The 25,220-nt window shown below is 38.9% G+C and overlaps 1 protein-coding gene across 1 annotated transcript in view; it reads left to right on the top strand.

The window, feature by feature from the left end:
• The window catches only part of LOC117325874 (protein FAM135A-like), a 40,704-nt gene that overhangs the window by 1,233 nt on the left and 14,251 nt on the right, over positions 1-25,220 (top strand). Inside the window, 18 exon segments of the mRNA XM_033882371.1 lie at positions 163-242; positions 6,031-6,170; positions 9,478-9,548; positions 10,054-10,230; positions 11,321-11,408; positions 11,844-11,991; positions 12,259-12,308; positions 12,794-12,949; positions 13,224-13,297; positions 13,514-13,674; positions 18,477-18,824; positions 18,827-20,123; positions 21,109-21,168; positions 22,035-22,138; positions 22,488-22,579; positions 22,869-22,963; positions 24,051-24,202; positions 25,009-25,119. Of these exon segments, the coding sequence (XP_033738262.1) occupies positions 163-242; positions 6,031-6,170; positions 9,478-9,548; positions 10,054-10,230; positions 11,321-11,408; positions 11,844-11,991; positions 12,259-12,308; positions 12,794-12,949; positions 13,224-13,297; positions 13,514-13,674; positions 18,477-18,824; positions 18,827-20,123; positions 21,109-21,168; positions 22,035-22,138; positions 22,488-22,579; positions 22,869-22,963; positions 24,051-24,202; positions 25,009-25,119 (3,404 nt within the window).

Raw genomic sequence — 25,220 nt, 5'->3', positions numbered from 1 at the left:
ATTTGAATTACCGGGTACTTTTGCCATCCTTTACTTGCCTTTAAGTTTAATATATACATGTCCAAATCACATTTAATGAACAGTTTGAAATTGAAATGTTCAATGGATTCCAAGTAATTTTCCAGTCATCTTTTAAACTATTTTGTTTGATGTTCTCTGTAGGTATTACAATATCAGAACCAGTCTGAAGACAAGTCCAAGAACTCCAGCTAAAATAGAAGTGACCCTAGCAAAGGCATCAGGTACTGTATTTTATTGCATTTATATATTAATTAGGTAATTTCAAAAATGGTAGTTGATGAGACAGAATTATATTGACTCATGGGCAGAGTTTATTCCTGAGATTATAACACAATGCTGAAATTCATCCCCATCTGCTCTCTCCACTGCAGTCTGCCCCATTTTAGTGCAATCTCAGAGGCCCTAATAGCCCAGTCTGTATTTAACATCAGACTTCTGCAACCTCAGATGTGTTTGATCCCCGCCCAGAGCAATATGTTTTTCTCTGGAAGCTGAGTTCACAGACCAATAATCTGATGTGGTTATGTTCTTAGACAAGTAAAAACACTTTATCCCAATTGCTTAGGATATCATGTCGTTCAGTTGTCTTACCATCAGCCAATGCAAGCTTAAGTGAGTCATGCCTCAAAATGACCATGAATGTTGAAAGGGTGATTGACATATCAGAGGTCCAGAGGCCTCGTCCTTTATCAGGGGTTCAGAGGCCTCACCCTTTATCAGGGGTCCAGAGGCCTCACCCTTTATCAGGGGTCCAGAGGCCTCATTCTTTATCAGAGGTCCAGAGGCCTCACTCTTTATCAGGGGTGCAGAGGCCTCACCTTTATCAGGGGTCCAGAGGCCTCATCCTTTATCAGGGATACAGAGGCCTCACCCTTTATCAGGGGTCCAGAGGCCTCATCCTTTATTAGGGGTCCAGAAGCCTCACCCTTTATCAGGGGTCCAGAGTCCTCACCCTTTATCATGGGTCCAGAGTCCTCATCCTTTATCATGGGTCCAGAGGCCTCACCTTTTATCAGGGGTACAGAGGCCTCACCCTTTATCGGGGGTACAGAGGCCTCACCCTTTATCAGGGGTGCAAAGGCCTCATCCTTTATCAGGGGTGCAGAGGCCTCACCCTTTATCAGGGGTGCAGATGCCTCATCCTCTATAAGAGGGTATAGAGGCCTCTCCTTTATCAGGGGTCCAGAGGCCTCACCCTTTATCAGGGGTCCAGAGGCCTCACCCTTTATCAGGGGTCCAGAGGCCTCACCCTCTATAAGAGGAAATAGAGGCCTCGCCCTTTATCAGGGGTGCAGAGGCCTCACCCTTTATCAGGGGTGCAAAGGCCTCATCCTTTATCAGAGGTCCAGAGGCCTCACTCTTTATCAGGGGTGCAGAGGCCTCATCCTTTATCAGGGGTACAGAGTACTCACCCTTTATAAGGGGTCCAGAGGCCTTACCCTTTATCAGGGGTCCAGAGGCCTCATCCTTTATAAGGGGCCAAAGGCCTCACCCTTTATCAGGGGTCCAGAGGCCTCATCCTTTATCAGGGATACAGAGGCCTCACCCTTTATCAGGGGTCCAGAGGCCTCATCCTTTATTAGGGGTCCAGAAGCCTCACCCTTTATAAGGGGTCCAGAGGCCTCATCCTTCATCAGGGAGGGATCCAGAGGCCTCATCCTTTATCAGGGGTACAGAGGCCTCACCCTTTATAAGGGGTCCAGAGGCCTCATCCTTTATTAGGGGTCCAGAGGCCTCACCCTTTATAAGGGGTCCAGAGGCCTCATCCTTTATTAGGGGTCCAGAGGCCTCACCCTTTATAAGGGGTCCAGAGGCCTCACCCTTTATCAGGGGTCCAGAGGCCTCATTCTTTATCAGGGGTCCAGAGGCCTCATCCTTTATCAGGGGTCCAGAGGCCTCACCTTTATCAGGGGTCCAGAGGCCTCATCCTTTATCAGGGGTACAGAGGCCTCACCCTTTATCAGGGGTCCAGAGGCCTCACCCTTTATCAGGGGTCCAGAGGCCTCATTCTTTATCAGAGGTCCAGAGGCCTCACTCTTTATCAGCGGTCCAGAGGCCTCATCCTTTATCAGGGGTACAGAGGACTCACCCTTTATAAGGGGTCCAGAGGCCTTACCCTTTATCAGGGGTCCAGAGGCCTCGTCCTTTATAAGGGGTCCAGAGGCCTCACCCTTTATCAGGGGTCCAGAGGCCTCATCCTTTATCAGGGATACAGAGGCCTTACCCTTTATCAGGGGTCCAGAGGCCTCATCCTTTATTAGGGGTCCAGAAGCCTCACCCTTTATAAGGGGTCCAGAGGCCTCATCCTTTATTAGGGGTCCAGAGGCCTCACCCTTTATAAGGGATCCAGAGGCCTCATCCTTTATCAGGGGTCCAGAGGCCTCATCCTTTATCAGGGGTCCAGATGCCTCATTCTTTTTCAGGGGTCCAGAGGCCTCATCCTTTATCAGGGGTAACAAGGCCTCACCCTTTATCAGGGATATAGAGGCCTCGTCCTTTATCAGGGGTCCAGAGGCCTAACCCTTTATCAGGGGTCCAGAGGCCTCATTCTTTATCAGGGGTCCAGAGGCCTCACTCTTTATCAGGGGTACAGAGGCCCCATCCTTTATCAGGGGTACAGAGGCCTCACCCTTTATCAGGGGTCCAGAGGCCTCATCCTTAATCAGGGGTACAGAGGCCTCACCCTTTATAAGGGGTCCAGAGGCCTCACCCTTTATCAGCGGTCCAGAGTCCTCACCCTTTATCATGGGTCCAGAGGCCTCACCCTTTATCAGGGGTGCAGAGGCCTCATCCTTTATCAGGGGTACATAGGCCTCACCCTTTATCAGGGGTCCAGAGGCCTCACCCTTTATAAGAGGTCCAGAGGCCTCACCCTTTATCAGGGAGGGATCCAGAGGCCTCGCCCTTTATCAGGGGTCCAGAGCCCTCACCCTTTATAAGGGGTCCAGAGGCTTCATCCTTTATCAGGGAGGGGTCCGGAGGCCTCATCCTTTATCGGGGGTACAAAGGCCTCACCCTTTATAATGGGTCCAGAGGCCTCACCCTTTATCAGGGGTACAGAGGCCTCACCCTTTATCAGGGGTCCAGAGGCCTCACCCTTTATCATGGGTCCAGAGGCCTCATCCTTTATCAGGGGTCCTGAGGCCTCGCCCTTTATCAGGGGTCCAGAGTCCTCATCCTTTATCATGGGTCCAGAGGCCTCACCTTTTATCAGGGGTACAGAGGCCTCACCCTTTATCGGGGGTACAGAGGCCTCACCCTTTATCAGGGGTGCAAAGGCCTCATCCTTTATCAGGGGTGCAGAGGCCTCACCCTTTATCAGGGGTGCAGATGCCTCATCCTCTATAAGAGGGTATAGAGGCCTCTCCTTTATCAGGGGTCCAGAGGCCTCACCCTTTATCAGGGGTCCAGAGGCCTCACCCTCTATAAGAGGAAATAGAGGCCTCGCCCTTTATCAGGGGTGCAGAGGCCTCACCCTTTATCAGGGGTGCAAAGGCCTCATCCTTTATCAGGGGTGCAGAGGCCTCACCCTTTATCAGGGGTGCAGAGGCCTCATCCTCTATAAGAGGAAATAGAGGCCTCGCCCTTTATCAGGGGTCCAGAAGCCTCACCCTTTATCAGTGGTCCAGAGGCCTCATCCTTTATCAAGGGTCCAGAGGCCTCACTCTTTATCAGGGGTACAGAGGCCTTACCCTTTATCAGGGGTCAAGAGGCCTTATCCTTTATAAGGGGTCCAGAGGCCTCATCCTTTATCATGGGTACAGCGGCCTCACCCTTTATAAGGGGTCCAGAGGCCTCATCCTTTATCAGGGATGCAGAGGCCTCATCCTTTATCAAGGGTACAGAGGCCTCGTCCTTTATCGAGGGTCCAGAGGCCTCACCCTTTATCAGGGGTCCAGAGGCCTCATTCTTTATCAGGGGTCCAGAGGCCTCACTCTTTATCAGGGGTACAGGGGTCAAGAGGCCTTATCCTTTATAAGGGGTCCAGAGGCCTCACCCTTTATCAGGGGTCCAGAGACCTCATCCTTTATCATGGGTATAGCGGCCTCACCCTTTATAAGGGGTCCAGAGGCCTCATCCTTTATCAGGGATGCAGAGGCCTCATCCTCTATAAGAGGGTATAGAGGCCTCACCTTTATCAGGGGTCCAGAGTCCTCACCCTTTATCAGGGAGGGATCCAGAGGCCTCATCCTTTATCAGGGGTAAAGAGGCCTCACTCTTTATCAGGGGTACAGAGGCCTCACCCTTTATCAGGGGTACAGAGGCCTCACCCTTTATCAGGGGTACAGAGGCCTCACCCTTAATCAGGGGTGCAGAGGCCTCATCCTTTATCAGGGTCCAGATGCCTCATTCTTTTTCAGGGGTACAGAGGTCCTCACCTTTATCAGGGGTGCAGAGGCCTCATCCTTTATCAGGGGTACAGAGGCCTCACCCTTTATCAGGGGTACAGAGGCCTCACCCTTTATCAGGCGTCCAGATGCCTCATTCTTTTTCAGGGGTCCAGATGCCTCATCCTTTATCAGGGGTACAGATCTAGAGGCCTCACCCTTTATCAGGGGTCCAGAGGCCTCACCCTTTATCAGGGAGGGGTCCAGAGTCCTCACCCTTTATCATGGGTCCAGAGGCCTCATCCTTTATCAGGGGTCCAGAGGCCTCACCCTTTATCAGGGGTACAGAGGCTAGGCCTCACCATTTATCGGGGGTACAGAGGCCTCACCCTTTATCGGGGGTCCAGAGGCCTCATCCTTTATCAGGGGTGCAAAGGCCTCATCCTTTATCAGGGGTGCAGAGGCCTCACCCTTTATCAGGGGTGCAGAGGCCTCATCCTCTTTAAGAGGGTATAGAGGCCTCGCCCTTTATCGGGTCCAGAGGCGGCAGCCTCACCCTTTATCAGGGGTCCAGAGGCCTCATCGATCCTTTATCAAGGGTACAGAGGACTCGTCCTTTATCAAGGGTACAGAGACCTCGCCCTTTATCAGGGGTACAGAGACCTCACCCTTTCACAAGTTAACCAGGAGAATTGAAACTTCAACAAAATGAAAATGCAATACTATAGAGATGATGTGATTGGTGGAAATTGATAAAAGTTGATTATCATATTTTTTACAATAGTTTTCATATAATGATAATTATCATCATGCAAATATCTGTACATGAGTTAAATCTTTATGGTCATTAAAGAAAACATAGAAACTACTTAAACTTAAATAAATTAACATTTAAAAAATCATATAAGTTAGAGATATCAGCAGTCGTACTTGTTATTCATATAATATTGTCTTTCCAGAATGAATAATAATGGACTAGTAAATTAAGTTGATCAAATAGAGCATAACATGCTGGACAACAGAAATCATAATAAATCAATTATTTATATGAAATATTTGTATTGTACAGATGAGGTTGGTATGCTTAGTCACATATATATATTTACCCTTTTGTGTTTATGATTACTATACATTTCACAGTTCAGTAACTACAGTATAACTTTACTATAAAATATTAAATTTGATAATTGCCAAGAAAAAAAATGGTCATATTCTCTTCATAGTTATAACCGTGCAATATTGGCCCTGAGTGTTGACATGTACACACATATCATGTACCAGTGTGTAAATGTAATATTAACTATGCATGATTTATATATTTTTACGGTCACCAAAAAGATTACTTTAGTAAAAATGGCTAAAAGGATTTGTTGGATGTAAGGGATTACAATTCTGTATACATTGTGTATTTTTATTTCTGAAGATAAAAATATTTCATGATATTCTAATCTATACAGTATTTAATTGTATTACAACACCTGTCCAGAAATAACTGTATGAAAATATGTATGAAGAGGGATGGGGATTAAGATTAAAAAAAAGATATCCTATATACTTCAGAAATTATAATGCAGATAATGAAAACTACAGAAAAATGTGCTTACAGTGCTTTGGTGCTCTCTACACATAGGAGGTAGAATTTTATAAGAAATTTTAACATTTTATCCACTTTGCCTTGCAGAAGATGTACTGGTTCTGCCGGCCTGTGTTGTGAATGGAACAGCCTATAGCAAAACTTTCCAAATACTCTATCGCAATGAAGATGTCCCAATCAATGATCTGGTTCTGTATCGGCTTCACACATTGGTTGACAGCTCGAAGGTAAAAGATACATACTTATTTTGTCTGAGAATATCTGTCTATCCCATTGGACAGCTGAGGTCACCTGATCTATGGTTTTCAGTGTTATAGACATCATTATTATAAGATTCAGAATTGAAATGCATCAACAATGTTTTCACCGATAATCAAAAGTACAGTGTACTCATTTTAGGTCAGTGCTTGAAAAGTGCTGGAATTTAGGGTCAGTACTGGAAAAGTACTGAAATTTAGGGTCAGCAGTGCTGGAAAAGTACTGAAATTTTGGGTAAATGCTGGAAAAGTACTGAAATTTAGGTTCAGTGCTGGAAAAGTACTGAAATTTAGGTTCAGTGCTGGAAAAGTACTGAAATTTAGGTCAGTGCTGGAAAGGTACTGAAATTTAGGTTCAGTGCTGGAAAAGTACTGAAATTTAGGTCAGTGCTGGAAAAGTACTGAAATTTAGGTTCAGTGCTGGAAAAGTACTGAAATTTAGGGTCAGTGCTGGAAAAGTACTGAAATTTAGGTTCAGTGCTGGAAAAGTACTGAAATTTAGGTCAGTGCTGGAAAGGTACTGAAATTTAGGGTCAGTGCAGCATGCCCCATTAATTTTTCTTATCAGGGGTAAAGTGTACCCCTCTACAGAAAATTTCAGGGGTACAGGCTGAAATCAACGGGTACAGGCAAAAATGCATAAATAAATAGTTGAAATGTTCCGTGAGCGCCATGTCTGCTTAAAGCTATTTAGTAAACAGGAATGATGTCACGCTGTACGATCGTAACATATGATTGCGAAAGATTGCGACCTAGATGAGATGCAGCGTAACATTATTCAGGTTAGGAAATAACCGAGATATGTGGGTCGCCATATATATATCAGCCAATCGAAATGCAGGATTCGCCGGAACCGGAAGCAATTGTGGCTGATAAAACATTGCGAGAATGATCGAAAACAATTCATAATGTGTTGTACTGTATCTTATCGTACTTTCTTCTGTCGACTGTTTATAATTTTAGTTTTTATACCCGATATTACGTGCGTGCATTGTACCCCTGTTATCAAAACTTTGTACGTGCATACTAATATTGATGCGTGAATCACGTACAGTTGTACGTAATGGGGCATGCTGTCAGTGCTGGAAAAGTATTGAAATTTTGGGTCAGTGCTGGAAAGGTACTGAAATTTTGGGTACCAAATTTTGGGTCAGTGCTGGAAAGGTGCTGAAATTTTGGGTCAGTGCTGGAAAAGTACTGAAATTTAGGGTCTGCAGTGCTGGAAAAGTACTGAAATTTAGGGTCAATGCTGGAATGGAAAATTTGCATGAACTATGTAATGTCTGTAACATTTGCATACGTTTACTTGTTGTTAGGTTTCATTTAAAAGGGTAATCAATTACTTAAAAATTTGAGATAAGCCAGGAGCTGAAAATATATCAGTTATAATAAACATTTACGTAATTAAAACCTTTAAGCCAATGTCCACTAATATTATGATGTTAGTTTTATTTCCCAGGAAAGACTCATATATTCAACCTATCCCTATAATAGCAATATATCTGGTTCTGAAATCATACCAACACATGGTGTTTAATTTCACTTGTACCAAATTTTCATTTCAATCATGAATTATAGTATTATCGACTGGAAATATTGTGTAAGAGATTGTTTTGTTAATAACTGAAAAAAAAATCTTTTTTTTACAAAAAATTTACACAAATTCCAAAATAAGTATGTTTTTACATACATATATAAAAAACTTACTCAGTAATATAATTTTGTATCATCATCAAAATAATTTGAATGCTAAGATCAAATGTCACTCAGTTAGATTTGTACACATTTACTGTATGTATTGAAAATCCTATTTTGATAGTCAAAAATTGGGAACATTTACCATAATCCACTAAATGAACATATGAGGATTAGATTGCCATGCGTACAGTTTGTACAGGATCTATAAATCTGCTGTGGTAGATACCGACATACATATGGCCATTTTCATCCCGTTTGGTCTCAGGATTTATTGTGTGTTTAAGAAAATCAGCTTGGGCTAAGTTAAATCAATATTGGGAGGTTTTTACAGTAGCCTGGTACAGGATGATTTGTAAAACAGCTTGTCTGGAAGACTTATCAGTGTTCTGTGTTGACGTGGGACTCACGTAATAGCAAATTCATGTCCACTATTTATCGTAAATCAATATTTATATACTCTATTGGATTGCCAGTCGGTAAATAATCACTGCTACTAAAGATGCACATGCTTGTGTCGATCAATTGGTGTCTGTATAACAAACACAACTATTCTTGGTATTTATGTATCCAGTGAAAAATGGAATATTATTTAAAGTGATGGATCCGTATACATACAATTCTGTATTTTAGCTTGACAATGATTCATGTGTTCAATAAAGGAAGATGTAAAAATAATAAAACTTCAACACAACTGTATTTTATCTTTTATATATCCCAGTATCAATATTTATATGGTGACTTTTCTTAAGCATATTAATTCTGTGTGGATATGAATTATTTTATACACCAATCTGTAATCTAAGATTTGAAGAATACTACCTACTTGGCCGTTATGGCAAGATGAGCTTATGCTGTTGTGTGTTGTCTGTTGTCAGGCATCCATCGTCAACATTTTTATCCAAACAACTTCTTCTCAATAAGCAAGGGGCTCTGTTTCAGACCTTATATTGTGCCTGTAGCATGCTGGGGTAAATGGCTACCAAGTTTGTTCAAATGAATGACCTTGACCAACTTTTAAGTTCACAAGGGTTTAATAGGCTTAAATCTTTAAACAACTCAGTATATAACCAAAAGGCACAGAAACCTGATATTGGGCATGCAGTATGCTGCGGTGGAAGGGCTACCACATTTGTTCAGTGAATGATCTTGACCAGAGTCAAATGTGATGCGACCTTTAAAGAGCTTCTCAGTGTAATAACCAAATAACTCATAGCCATGATATGGTGCCAGTAGCATCCTGGGATGAAGATTTTCAAAGTTTGTTCAAATGAATGAGCCTTGACTTCCTTTCATGGTCACATGGGCAAATGTGTTGAAATTTTAAACAGCTTCTTTCCAATAACCTAGAGGCCCAGGGTCATGATATTAGGCCAGTAGCATGCTGGGGTCAAGGGCTACCATTTATATGTCAGTTAGTACTGGTGTTGAATATTCAGTTCATAAATTTAAATAGCTTTGTGTTACAGTAGTAAAATAGTGTAATACTGGTGATCAGGATTTTCTGAAACATTGTTACTACTAGTTGAATCTTAACACAATACACATATGATTATATTGCAGTGCTTGTTTTTATTTTCAGATAGAGGAAAGTCTAGAGAAGCTTGAACTACAGGTGGAATTAGAATTATGGTTTTCAGAGGAGGAAAGTGGGTGAGTGATTCTAGCGAATGATGTGGATGTACTTTTATTAAGGTCACAGTGATCAAATGTCCTTAAATTGTCAGAAATATATAATTAACGAAAAGGGGTGATATGAAACCACTTTAGTGACCTAGATAAACTTTAAAAAAAATCACATAAATTCAGTTTTCCAACAAAGTCTTTCCTTATTAAGCTATAGAACATGTGAGCAATACAGGCCAATTGGGCTTCTTGTTTTACAATGCACAAATGATTCTGATTGGTTGAGGCAGTGTATGTTGAAATTCAAATTCTATATAGGGCTGTTATGATTGATTGAGACAGTGTAAGTTGAAAGCCAAATTCTATAGGGCTATTCTGATTGGCTGAGGCGTTTTAAGTTGAAGATTAATTTCTCTGTATAGGGCTATTCTGATTGGCCGAGGCAGTTTAATTTGAAGGTCAAATTCTCTATAGGACTATTCTGATTGGTTGTAAGTTGAAGTTGAATTAAACTCAAATGCTCCTGTTTCAGGCCGCAGGGTCTCCATGAGAAGATGGAATGTGTGTCTCAACGTTCACTACAACTCCACTTCAGTCCCACGAAGGGGCTGCACCACCATATCCCTGTCCTGTTTGACTACTTCCATCTGTGTGCCCTGGAAACCACTGTCCATGGAACCCTCATTGCAATACATCAGCCCTACATCAGGTAAGGCATTCATTTACATTACAGTGTAACTTCCGAAAACCGAACCTTCTAAAAACCGAACACCTCTGAATACCGAACAAATTGCCATTGTACAGAATTGGTCCTTCTTTATTATAGTATTAAAAAACTTCCAAATACCGATCCCTCTGAATTCTGAACACCGGACCGATTTTGTGTTCGGTGTCCTGTTAAAATATATTCGATGTGTAAAATATTCCATATCGGCCCCACCACATGAGGAAGCTTCACCGGATGTAACAAAATGTAGGTCGATTGTAAAGTGCAGTTGTACATGTAATAATACTGTTTAAAACTACAGTTATAGTCATTTGCCTTTCTTATATAATCTGCAATATGTACATTGATTAACTTTCATAATATTCATATTATTCAGACAAACCAAATTGTCTTCGTACGTACGTGCCGGTTTGTAATCGGGTACATTCTAACAAAACATCGTCTGACTTATTATATCCGGAATTTGACCGGTCATTTTTCGATCAACTTCTCCAAACCGAACCCTCTGTAAACCAAACAAATATCCATGTCGCATGCATGTTCGGTTTATAGAGGTTCCACTGTACATATGTTTTGAGCCTCTTTGATAAAACACTCCAGTAAATGTGTTAGTAGTTAAATATTCTGGATCCTACTAGCCTGTCTCTGTCCTGGCAATAGTATTGTACTCCTCCTTCACCCATGATTTCATTAAAGGTAAGCACATTACATACAGCATCAGAGTTGTTATGACCGTGTGTTTCTCATACATACTTATATCTACATCATTTACATCTACAATGTTCTGGGACAATTCTCCATCATTTAAAAAATTATATTTACCTAAGCATTTGCCTCCTGGGAACTTCACCATGAATTATGATGTTGGAATTTTATAGGATTCTATCATTCTGATTCTAAACTGTTAACATATAGGTTATATATATATACACATTGCCATCAATAAAAAAACCTATGCACATTATTTTGTCAATGACTTGTTGCTATATCATAAGTGTATCAGAAAACTGTAACTTTGCAATTTGATAAAGACAAATTCTTTAGAAAGTGACCATCTCCATGTTGTTTACAGTGTCCCCAGACCTCAGAAGTCCAACAAACCAGCACCAGAGCCTGCCACGTTAGAAATGGTATACTTTGGAAGTAGAACAATCTCTGGGGTAAGTCTTTAGTCATTACATACTGTCAAGCATTACATAAAATAGTAGACTCAATTCTGGTGTCTTGCTTGAAATGAATGAGGAATGAAAGCAAGACTTAAATGTTTAAACTTTTTGGAAAACATTCACTCCAGCTCAGCTCAGTTCTCAGAAGTGTAAATACCTGGTTCTATTGTAATAGGAACCAAATTTGGTATCATAAGGTGAGGACAAATGTTAAAATATTTTTGTGAGTTTTTAGATTGGTAAAACTTAAAAGTCCTTCAAATGTATTACATTTGATTTGTAGTTTTGTGAACATCTTCAATAAACAGAAATCATCAGCATATATAGATCATTTTCTTCAGTCAACCAGAATACAGAATCATGTCCCTTTGTTTCTGATCTCAATACTTGTCCTTGATGATATAACCTATGTTTTGTGTTTTTACACAGGAGCCAGTGTTTAGTGATACCATCAAGATGCACAATGCCTACAATGTACACAAGAAGCTCTGTACGATTCTGCTGTCTACGTTTGAGTCTTTACAGTCGACGTTTCAGCTGTATCTCTCCAAAATCTCAGGGTCTCAATTCAAACTGGGTTGGTAATCAGGGATTGTGTTGTCATTTAATATTCAGAAAAAGTGTCCCACCAACTTTCATTGTCCAGCAATAAGGTTAACCCAGACTTTTGAGTTTATATGTTCGCCCCAGGGTTTATTACTGGGTTAATACGGTGAAAGAAAAAGAAATTCTTTTTGAGAATGTTATATATGAGTAATGGCTTATAAACATCCCACAAAAGCTATGAGGAAATGTTCACTTGACCGTTGTGTATATTGATACATGTTCTGGGTTTATTTTACAGAACAGAAGAACTGTCATGTATGGCTGGAGACTTTAGTTAATAACTTACAGGTACGTCATAGGACTGTGTCAATCCTTACAGGTACGTCAGTGGTAGGACTGTATCAATCCTTACAGGTATGTCAGTGGTAGGACTGTATCAATCCTTACAGTTACGTCAGTGGTAGGACTATCAATCCGTACAGTTGCGTCAGTTGTTAGGCTGTATATATTGGAGTTGATATATTACATTCAATGACTAAACTTTCTAGCTTGATAATTGGGTTAAACACAAATGTTGATATATAGTAACAGAAGATTTTATAATGTATAATTGAATACAATGAAATTTATAAGAAAAAAATACAGTTGAAAACATATATTGGACATACCATTAGGGTATTGAACACTGATCCTGAACATCAACATGTAATGATACACTTCAATATGTTGTTAAGCTCTATAATATGACAACTTTGATAGTATAGGTAATACATGTATATGCTTGAACTATAAATTGATTTTCTCTCAGTTATATTTATGTTGATGTTTACTAGAACTTTGACAATGAAGAGGACCTGCTACAGACAGCCACAACAGACATCACCCAGTTATGTGCCGAGAATGTGATATTGTGGACGCAGTTCTTGGAGATTGTCTCCCTTGATCAGTCTGTGATGCATTACCTAGCTAAAGAGCACCACTCAGCCAGGGTATGGAAACTCCTATTATAACATCTCGTTTGGGTTATTCTATATTGATGTGTGGATGGGAAAGGATAGAAAGGTTGGGTTATTCCATATTGATGTGTGGGTGGGAAAGCGTAGGAATGATTGGTTATTCCATATTGATGTGTGGGTGGGAAAGTGTAAGGTTAAACGGTTATTTCATATTGATGTGTGGGTGAGAAAGGGTAGGATGACATGATGAATATTGTGTTATCATGTTCATAATATAATTAATTAGATTTATTTATTCTATCTGTAGGTTAAACGATTTGCTGAAGGGTTTTTTACTCATGATTATCCAAAACCTGAATGCCTCTCCTGTTATGAACCAAGGTAAGAAGACAATTTAAGTTTCTGTTTCTTCAAAATAAATGAACAGTTTAATTTCAAATTTTAGTATTTCAAAGTAAGATTACAAGAAAAAAAACCTTCAAATGTATTGAAGTTGAACTGGTTACCAAATCTGCATAAAGTGAGGCAAACCATGAAATATTTGGCTATTTGTGAATGATTGCATTCCTTGTCTAATATATAAACTCTGGTCTGTAGCTATCACGGCCATGCTGATCTAGCCAATGTGGTACGGGAGTCCCAGTATTTCCGCAGCATTCCCGCCCTAAGTGTAGAGTGTACCGAGATGGATGGTGATAGCATCACTGTTCCGCTTATATTTGAAGACATTTACTGCGATCATATACCCATGACTTTAGGTACGTACATTTGTCAGTGAGTGGATATTATATTAAGTAATTTGATAATTCTGTCCATACCCTAAAAATATATATCATATTTGATCTAATCAACAAACCATCTGAAGTCCTCTTATCTCCTGTCGTGTCAAAGCTTATTATCATTCCATCATGATATAAAGATTTACTCCATGAAGGTGTTGTAACTTTGGTTCTAAGATTTTGAAGTTAATGCAATTATGCTACTTCTGGAAAGTTCTCTGAAACTTATTAACCTTGGTTTGATATGCAAAGTAAAATAGCCTGATTCAAAAGGATTTCAGAGTTAATTTTACATTGATTGTTTAAGCAAATGAAAATATAAACACCTGTTAAGTAACTCTTTGTTGACATTTTCTTTTTTTTTTCTCTCTCTCTAATTATTTATCAAAGTGGAGATAATAAACTTTGTGGACACATTGATAATAATCTTGTTATTATCCAGGGTTATGGATTATGCACAGCAGTAATATTATAATCCAGTAAAACTTTGTGTGATAGACGTTAGTGCTAAATATGTTAAAATTATTATCATTACATACCTGAACTACAACAGGAAATTTATGCATTAAATTTGTGAAGATATTTTGCTGCATGCAAGCTGCCCCTCTAGAAATAGTAAATTGTATATGCCACAAATGCTTTTGATAATTGACAGCTTTCATTTCTGCCTGCCAATGACATTTGCCATACAGGTGATAGTGGCATTTCATGTATTTACAGTGAAATCCATATTAAATCTGACATCCTGTAGGACACAGGTAGGATTAATTAGGATGTCAGAATATCAGGCATTATGTCGTATTGAAAAACTCAATGGTCAAATTAGACAGGGTTTCGGATCCACTGTACTGCAAAAAGATACATATATACAAAGTGGGAAGCGGTGACTTTTGGGATGTTTACCTGTAATTTAGCTAAAAGTCTCCAAGTGTTCTTCTAGGTTGATTTAATAAAGGGAAATTCAACTTTCTTCGAATTCTAAACCATGAAATGTTCCCAGCAGAATTATTTCTTTAACAGCATCCTGTAGAATATACCTGTGTGGGCATGGCCTGTTGTAATGACGCCCCTCTTTCTTCCCTCAAACATCCTACAGCATGCGTATGTTAGATAGCTTTATATAGACTGGTATGACATTTCAAGACTGACTGCAATCATTGGAAAATGGACACCTGGCATAAAGATATTATGTTGGTAATTTTTGGATCATGGAAAAATATTAATTGGACGAACAAGAAATTAAACGAGAAATTCATTAAAAAAGTTTTGTGTTAAGCTGAGTTTCTCAAAAAGTATTAATGTTATTTCAACCACACCTGGAATATAACTATATTAAATTATGGAAATCTCAACACATCCTACATAATTATTACCTATACATGAATTTTAATTTTTTGATTGTAGTTTTGTGTTACAAACTTCAGATTTGAGAATTTTGTATGAAATCTGTATTGCTCCTCCAGTTGGTTTTGAAATTTATAAAAAGCCAAATTGGAAAGAATTCTGTTATATATCAGATGTATTTTCCTCTTACTGACTTTTGGGGTAAAAATGACATAGTTAGGTTATTTTGAGAATTGGTGATGTTGCAATTTTTTTTATACAGGGTGCTTCCATACTATTATGTGGAGATGTTTTGGTTGTTTTAGAAGAAAAAAATGATGAGAAGTTTAGTGTATTTTTGAGTTAATAACTATGTTGACGAAGTGGGAAGAAGAATATTTAATTCCATGTAATTCTTGTCTTTGTCAGTTTACCATAAGAATTAATACACATTGTCTGTAGATTTTAGTATTGTCTCATATAATTAGTGTCATAACAATTAGCCCAAGATAATCTTGTGTGCTGTTTTGATCACCAACCGTTACAGAGCGAACACAAAAGAAGGCATTAATGGAACTGTTTCAAACAATCAACCCCAACAAAAGTGTAAATGGGGTACAACAAAAGGGTAGGCGAGTGGGTGGTGAGTAGAATGGACCAACACTATTTACAAATATTATATGACTGTGTGTTCTGATTTGGATTCTCATCTGCATGTTGTGTTCCCGACTTGGTATTCAACTATTCCTTAGCTGTCACAAATACTGTATTTACTGTAATAAGTGTTTGTCCCTCCTTTGCCGTCACAAATACCATATTTACTGTAATAAGTGCTCGTCCCTCCTTACCTGTCACAAATACCATATTTACTGTAAGAAGTGCTAGCCCCTCCTTAGCTGTCACCAATACCATATTTACTGTAATAAGTGCTAGCCCCTCCTTAGCTGTCACCAATACCATATTTACTGGAATGAGTGCTCGTCCCTCCTTAGCTGTCACCAATACCATATTTACTGTAATAAGTGTTTGTCCCTACTAACTATCACAGATACCATATTTACTGTAATGAGTATTCATCCCTCTCTTTTTTATGTCATTTGCCATTTTATCGGAGGACATATATATTGTTAGCTATGTTTGTCTGTCCCGTCGGTGTCCCATCACTGATTTCCTCTTCGGTGACATCTTGAGAGCCCCACAACAGATTTGGTTCTTATTTATGCCATAGTAAAATAACACCAAGATCTACATGTACACCTGATCTTATTCTGGTGGTCATTAGTCACCTTTGACCCCTTGTGGACAGGACACATTGTTATGTCTTACTGACATCTTCTAGTGAATTAGTATGTAAGATGGGACTTGGCAATCATGTCTTTTGAAATGGCAGAAGTACTTTATCTCACTTGGAAAAAAACAACCTGAAACAGCAAACTTTTACATATATCCCTGAAAATTCAATTTTAACCAAAAATATATGCTGTGTTTTGCAGTACTTTCTACTATATTATGATTTATTTGTTAAATAATTCCTTGTGATTTGTGAATAACTTGTAAATTGATGTTTTTACCTGTGTGTGATCATGCATGTTCAGTGACCTTTGACCCATCCATAACAGTAGCTGAAGAAGTTAGATTTATTAGATTATCACTCCTCATTCATTACCATGCATTCATCCCAACATACAGTTGTCGGTTATTGGCCTGTTATTGTTATTGACCAATTACTAATAATTTGAAAAAATACTGACTTATGGTAAAAATCCCTCCCATGCCTAATTGTGTGTTAAATTGACAATAATTCTCAAACTGTTCATTGATCCAATGACTCCTAACTCAAGATGTTTGGGTCAAAGTTTTAATTTCTGATGTCTCATACAGAAAACGGTCTATATTGTATAGCTGTCATTCAGACAGACCAGAAACACTGTCAATATTGTAACACCACAGAACTACTAAACCTACAATTATAGCATACTGTCAGGTATATCCCTAACCATGGTCCCGAGCTGGTGTTCCATTCATGGTGTGCAGACGAGAACTGTGCTGTCCGGATCCACTGCACTGGTTAAATCTGTTCTACTCTAATTATCATCCATTTTTGCTTTAATCATAATTTTTTATCTTGCAACTTTTATATTGGCTACAAATCATATGCGTAAAAACGGTGAGCCAAACACGGAGATTCATTCAATGGTCCAATTTATTGGAGAGCATTGTTAACATGTTTCCACTATAGAATAGCTATCATCCCTGATTTCTGATGACGGCTACCCTATAGCCGAAACATGTAAACAATGCTCTCAAATAAATCGGACCATGGAATGAATCTCCGTGTTGGGCTCAACGTTTTTATGCATATCTTTTTGGTGAGACCTCGTGTATATACCTGTATCCACGGCAGATTTGTCTGGATTGCTACAATTCTCTACCTTCCGTGACGTGTCTCCGCCCCCCCGTATTGATCAGATACAAATCAGTTATTGTATGATATTTTCAACTTCTCTATTTGATGTATCAATGTCACAAGTTACATTATCTAGAGCTATCATTTCTACAGATTATTTCCGATGCTGACTGCCCATCGCTCTCCGATGTATATTTTGAGTTGCTAGTGTATCCGCATGTTAATTACAGTACAGTCTGTGTGTGGCATGATGTCCTTGTTTTGTGTTGTGATGTCTCTCCATTGTTTTAGTGTGTTGTACTGACAGTTCTGCTAGGTATTGTGTACATCATGCTTACTTCCATCAGTCAACAAGCGCATGTTCTGGGTTTTGTGTTGTGTTGTTAAATGGTGTAAAAATTCAATAATATCCATTAGGAACTAGCAAACTTTCAACAGGTGATCATTTATATCCTTTCCAATTACGCCGTCACTGCATCAGTATATTTATATAGTAAACCACTCAATGTTTGTTTGAACTTATTATTATATCTGTTCGTGAATACTTGATTTCACAATTTAGAGGGTACATTATTAAAACTTTGATAGATTGTAATGTTGAAATTAAGTCATGAAAAAGCAGGGAAAAGCATCTTAGAAGCTGCAGTGTCAATACTGTATATAGATATGCATCATACCATATTTACTGTAATAAGTGCTACAAGGAACATGACAGGTAGAAATTGATCATTTTCCCTTGTAAATGATAATAATGCTACTGTTAATCAGTCAAATACTAATAATTAATTTACTGTATATAGTGACATGGATGATCTGGTCTATTGATCACTCACCAGATTGTATCTGCTTGCATTGCCATCCAACAGATATTGTTTTACAGGTATATTGTAATAACAAAATTTTCTTTGTTCTTTGTATTAAAATATTTTTCAGGATATAAACTAGAATTGTGTTAAAAAAACTTTGATTCAGACATGTGAACAAAATTTTGAATTCCAATTCCATTGAAAGTGTATACAAAAATCATTAAAATATGGATTGTTATTTTCAGACATTGCCCGTGATAGACCCTACAGTGCCTCTTCTAAGAAAGGAGAAAAGGTCGAAAGACAATCGTACAGGAAGACAGAGCCATCTTTATCTAGAAGTAATAGCCAGGAATCTCCACAGCTCAAGTTCAAACACAAAAAGAAATTCATCAAGAACATTCGACCGGATGCTTTCCGCCGACCATCCACATACTCCTGTTCCGAGGCAGAAGCAAAAGGAAAAACTGTTGGCAAGGACTGTCAGCTTGTAGGTTACAGGAAGAAGGTGCCAGAATATGAGACAAGCTCATCATCCAGCTACGACCCTAAAACTGTGATCGGTACATTCAGCCCCAACTCATCTTCTATAACTCGTCCGGAGACCATGGAAACATGCTGCTAACAAACTCTCTGTCTATGCCGTCTCTGATGGCCAAGTCGAGTTGGAGTCGTGCTAGTATTAACTCATTACCAGAATACATGGACCGTGAGAAAACACCCTATGGTAGGCGGAGACAGATTAAATCAGAACTGTTCCCCAAGGGAGTGGTACATTCTGACCCGGACATGCGGGACAGAATACATTATGAGCAAGCACAGGGAGTAGCATCAATGTCAACTTCTTCACCTCAGCAACAGGCATGGTCTGAAGATTCCGAGACAGACTCTACAAGTAAGCCTGTTCCATCCCAAGGGGACAATAACATGTCCCTCCCTCCCCCAGGGAACAGTGATAAAACTCTCCCTGCCCCCAAGAACTGTGATAAACCCCTCCTTCCCCCTGGGGACAGTGATAAATCTCATCCTTCCACTGGAGACAGTGATAGTGGACTGTCTAGTGCAGTCTCCAGTACCATGTCCATTACTGGGCACATAGAACCTACAGCAAACACAACCAAGGGCAAAAGTGGCCGCAAAAACAAATCCATGCTAGACAGCAATGCCTTCACAAGTCTAGCTAATGATATCACGAAAGCTTTAAATGAAAACGAAAGTTGGTATGTGACATCGAATGTAACAAACAATGATGATCAAAGTGATGATGAAACTTGTGTTGCTAATGGTTACGATGAATTCTTAGAAAATGCATGTTCTTTAGAGAGCACAAACAATTCCTCAAATATACCTCAGGAAAAAGACTCTTTTGACGGTGCAAGGATAGGTGTGCGGAAAGTATCTGAAGGCAATCCTCAGCCTGACCTCTCCCAACAGTTGGGTGCAAGACCCCATGACCCTGAGGGTACAGAGGAGGGGTCGACACCTAGTCTGTCTAAAGACAGTGGCATCATCACACAGGAATCTGAGGAGTCAGATTTGGGGGAGGACAAGATGACTGTGATAGAATTTCTGCGGACAGAGTATGGGGGCGCTCTTGCAGCAAAGGGATTGGGGCCTGGAGCCCCTATCCGTCTCAGTCAGCGCATGTCTCTTTCCACCACAACTCAACATCAACAACGAGCTGCCAGCGACACAAACATACACCAAAGTGCAGGGACACCAACATCATCATCAGGGTCTGTGGACACGGTTGTTTGTGAGGCACCAGAGCCTTCCTCTAACGAGGTGGTGTCTCGGCCTGTAGTGTCTTCGTTCTCCTTTCCGGAGCTATCCAAGTATGCTGACAATGACCGCCCGAAGCTGGTCACACAAGTGGGATTTTCTACCCTCAGGTACACTTATTTTCTGCAGCCCTGTACATCATATTAATTAGTCTAACACTTCCCCTACATTAACTATCCTGAGGGGCGTACAGTGTTGTACTTCATCCTTGAAATGGACCTTATTGAATGTTGTTATGTCAGTACCGTTCAGTCTGCATTGTTCATGTGACGTCCTCTAGGGGACATACATGTAACCCTTCCTGTTTGACCTATAACTTTCAAAATAGCATGTAAATACATTTTAAGGAAGCATTCTAACTTTTCCCAGTTACTAATTGAAGTTTGATATCTGTAGGTAACTCCAGACCTTATTTTAATTAATGTGAGGACTACTGTATAGTTGATGAATTTTGCAGGAACTAGCTCATGGGTATTTAATTTTGTGAAACAACACCTTGAAAACATTTTGCACTTAACTGGTGATAACTTTTTCTGTATAGGTAAAATTATGTACCTTTCAAGGTATGAATATTATATAGGTATAATTATGTACCTTTCAAGGTATGAATATTCATTATTTAAGCATTGATATCAATATTTTTTTTGTTTCGTAGGGGTATGAAAAAAAATTGTTTGCGAACTTTTCTAAGAATCTGCTATGCAGATTCATACAATTTTCTCTATACCCCTATATGAAACTAAAAACATTTGACATCAATGCTTTTAATTATTTTCTGAAACTGTATTTCAAATTCAAAACACATTTTATGTACAATCTTATATATTTAATAAGGGATTCAATGTCATTTGAACAAATCAATACGCAACGTCAATGGTTGTATTAGAACGTCACATTTTTCCTGACATTTTTATTCATAGAGATATGAAAAGAAAAACTCAACCAATCAAAAAGCTGCATTCTGCATACGAACTAAAAAAACTAATTATTGGGCCATATTTAATGACTGTGAATACAGCGAAATACCCCACAAACATTATCAACTATACAGTAATTGTTTGATGATGTTGACACGACGCATGTTTTATTTTGTAGTTTTATAAGTTTAAGAGAATCTCTAAAACAACAACTGAAGTTTGAGGGAGAGATGTATAGGTAAGTGGCAACATCCAGCAGATCTCTGAGACAGAACATTACAGCGTAGATATACATAGTGTGTAGACTTTTTGTATTTTACATTATTTCTTTCTATTATCTGCTTTCTTCTGCTTTCTTCTTCTGCTTCTACGGTTATCTTGTCTGAAACTTTACTCAAGAACTGCTTGCTCGATTGTGATGAAATGATAATACTGAGCATGTAGAGATGTGCATTTATCAATCACCTAGTTAACTCTCAGCGCATCACATTGGCTGTTTTTTTCTGCTCATTTTATACTATGCCTATTTATGCCATTAATATCTACACATCTGAATGCTCTGTGTTCCAATCACACCAACTTCCAGCATGGTCGCCATGGCCAAAATAGGTGGATAAAAAATAACATGTCCACTTTTAAGACCAAACATTTGATCTCCTGATTGAAGAAAACTACCACTGCGAAGTGGATCTGGACTTAGTTAGAAATTTGTCTGATTTTGATCAAATTTGGTATAGAGGGGAATATGAAACTACAAACAATGCTACAACTTTGATTTTCTGATTAGACTTATCTAGATATATCTATTTGCTGCTTATCAGTTAAAAATTTGAATTTGATCCGTAGGTGTATCATGACACTATGAACACACTACACTAACTTTTATTATGTTTTGTGGGTCTTTACAGTGTTTCAAAGAATATACATGTATTATCGGGTATATTTTCTTTATTTTAAGACAAACATTCACAATTTGATGAAAATATTATTGTCTGCATCATACATGGTATTCAGTATTAGGTATTGGTATGTGGAAATCAAAGAGAAACAGTAGGTGAGATTGTTGTCAGCACTGTCATTCTTAACACATTTCTTGGTTTACAGTGAGGCTTCCAGTCTAGCCTCCTCCATTCCATACTTCCACACGCCTGATGATGTGGACTTTGGGGAGGGGGTGCACCTAGTTGTCTGTGTGCATGGCCTGGACGGTAAGTTTACATGTTTTTGAAACTTTCATTCATTCTATGAATTTTCCATTCTGTTACTCGGGAGATTCTAAAACTGATAGTATCACACTCAAGCTGGAATATTTCAGAAATTTTCATTCCTAGCAATAGTGTTTGTATTGTGAGAGATCTGAATTATTGGGAATGACTTTGTATAGAAAGAAGCAGATCAGTCCATAACAAAATAATGGCTATATTACAGTTAGACAACAGTATTATGCCCTCATAGTTTTCCTGTAAGAAACCCAATATGGCTTTGTAATAAAATCACAAGAAGTTTTACAGTAACTGAGGTAAATTTGATCATAATACTTGGTTGTTTTGGCAACAGGTAACAGTGCTGACTTGCGACTGGTACGGACGTATGTAGAGATGGCTCTTCCAGGTTATCGAATCGAGTTTCTTATGTCGGAACGGAATCAGGTACTGTAATGACAGTTTAAGGAACAGTTAAGTCCGTAGAGATTTGGTAGGAATATAATTTATATTGATGACAGTTTCTCATTTAGCAAAACTTTTAAAATTATTCAGGGGGTTGATTTTTACCTAATAGTTAAAAGAAAAGTTTTCAAATTACTTAATTGAATTTACAAAGGAAGAAAGTTGAAATTGTTTCTCCAAGATTGTGACTTCTTTAAATAATTCTTAGATGATGTTATTCTACTCCTTTGATTGAAATATTAATTTTGTTTTTTATATTGTCTGTCTATAGGATACGTTCGCAGACTTTGAGTTGATGACTGACCGCCTTGAGTCGGAGATATTATCATTCCTAGATCTGTACGGTATTAACCCTTCTAAAGTCAGGTGTGTATGTTTTTACTGTTACTGGATAATGTAAATATTCAAAGGTGATGAAATTATTAAATTACTTCTTTTTTATGTTCATTGAAAACTTTGTGTAAAATTACGTCTCTGCTAATCCCACTTTCTATTAATATTTTATAATAAGAAAGGTGCCTCTGACGATTCATCATTAAAACGGGTGATGTGCTAAAAAATTTGAATGCATCAATTGAGAATGAGTACTTATACAGTAAGTCAGATTAACTATTGTTTGTTTTCTGTTGATAAATACAGGGTGTTTCAGAAAGGATGTCCCGACTTTGAATTGTTTTAACTTTTTCAGAAAAAATCATTATGCTGTATGTTGGATAACAGTTATTGGTGTTAAATCAGTTTGAATGTCTTGAGCTCTGGCCCCAGTTCCATCAACATTCATTAACATAAAATTATCAATAGGAATGGGATTAAAGGGGGAAAAGTGTAAGTGAATTAAAAGAACTTCCCTTACATTATATACAATGTACTTTCCTATAGGACATTTTTTAAAGTCATTTTTTAAAATGATTTTCATCAGTAATAGTCACACCAGGGTAACATTTCCCATTTTCAGAGTACACAGGGTCAGTCAATCTGATGCTGAAAATGATTTTGTTGATGGCTATAGAAATATTACAACAGATATACCATAATAAAAAAAGAGAAACTCTGTATTTATTCCTGATTGGTAGATTTACGTCCTGTGAGATTTGTGGGCATTACTAGCTGTCAAGTCATGCTTTGTTAGAAGTAAAATATTGGAGGGAGGATTTTCATGACATCTGAAATCTTATTCTCTTATCAACAGTCTGAATAAACTTACAAATGTAGATCTAGAGTTCTCTCTAGGGTATTGATATACTAGTTTGATGGAGTTTTCTGATCTATTGCCTGGCTTAGCTAACATGTCCAATTCTTGTGATGAATATTTTGTTCAGTCTGGTTTGTCCAGCTGGCGGATGCAAATCTGACAGTCTGATCAAAATCAGTTCATGTGTGTATATGACTAAAGATAATGTTTTAAAACATATTTTATTGATGTGTGTGTAAAAATGATGATTGTTTGTTGTAGCTTTGTGGGACATTCTCTAGGAAACATTATAGTGAGGTCTGTAGTGTCACGGCCTAAGCTGGCCCACCTGGTGCCTAAACTTCACACGTTCCTGTCCCTGTCGGGGCCCCACCTTGGGACGCTATACAACAGCAGTGGCCTGGTTAACATGGGTAGGTGTACAACTGTACAACAAGGATACATTCATCAAAAGGTGCAATTGTTTACTTTCACCAAGGGATGCAGTACATCTTTATCCCTCGGAGAGAGCAACATAGTTGTTGATACATGTTTGGCTCCAAGGGTCACTGATGAGTCCTTGTTTGGCCCCAAGGGTCACTGATGAGTCCTTGTTTGGCCCCAAGGGTCACTGATGAGTCCTTGTTTGGCCCCAAGGGTCACTGATGAGTCCTTGTTTGGCCCCAAGGGTCACTGATGAGTCCTAGAAGGACTAAACAGCTGTATGGTGCTATTTTCATGATTGGGCATATACTGTATCTGTTATTAGTCTCCTACACGTGAAACCTGGTGGACTATATAGCTTTCCTCTCGATCTGTCTTGAACATTATGTATGTACATAATGCAAAAGTTTGTCAGTGTTTTAGTTGCTTCATTCCTTGAGAGATTTTGATCAAACTTTCTGCATTGATAAAGGACCATAATATCACAGACAAGTTCGGGTTTCAGGGATTTTGGGTAAAGATTAAGGTCACTGTTACTATTTTTTAACTAGTACTCTAGCTGTTATTTCCATAATACAGAAAAAAAACAATTGAATGCATTTTGTTCCCATTTGATGACATTGAGTGATATGTTATGGTATTATATTGTATGAAAAACTTGGGAGTTTGTTATGTGACTTTAGTAGGTCAACAACTGTCTAGAACTAATCTGTGACTAAATTGCATTGTCACTTTAATAATATGATATCAGTAACAAGGAAAAAGAAAGGCTGTTTTCATGTGTTTATGCTTACAGGGATGTGGTTTATGCAGAAGTGGAAGAAGTCAGGATCGTTGTTACAACTTTCCCTCAAAGACCACAGTGATCCCCGGCAATCATTCCTGTACAAACTCAGTCAAAAAGCTGGTAGGTCCTTACTCTGTACAAACTCGGTCAAAAAGCTGGTAGGTCCTTACCCTGTACAAACTCAGTCAAAAAGCTGGTAGGTCCTTACTCTGTACAAACTC

Source organism: Pecten maximus, chromosome 4 (genome assembly GCF_902652985.1).
Source record: "Pecten maximus chromosome 4, xPecMax1.1, whole genome shotgun sequence".
In the NCBI taxonomy this organism is placed as follows: Eukaryota; Metazoa; Mollusca; class Bivalvia; order Pectinida; family Pectinidae; genus Pecten; species Pecten maximus.
This window is presented reverse-complemented; position numbering and strand designations above follow the sequence as displayed.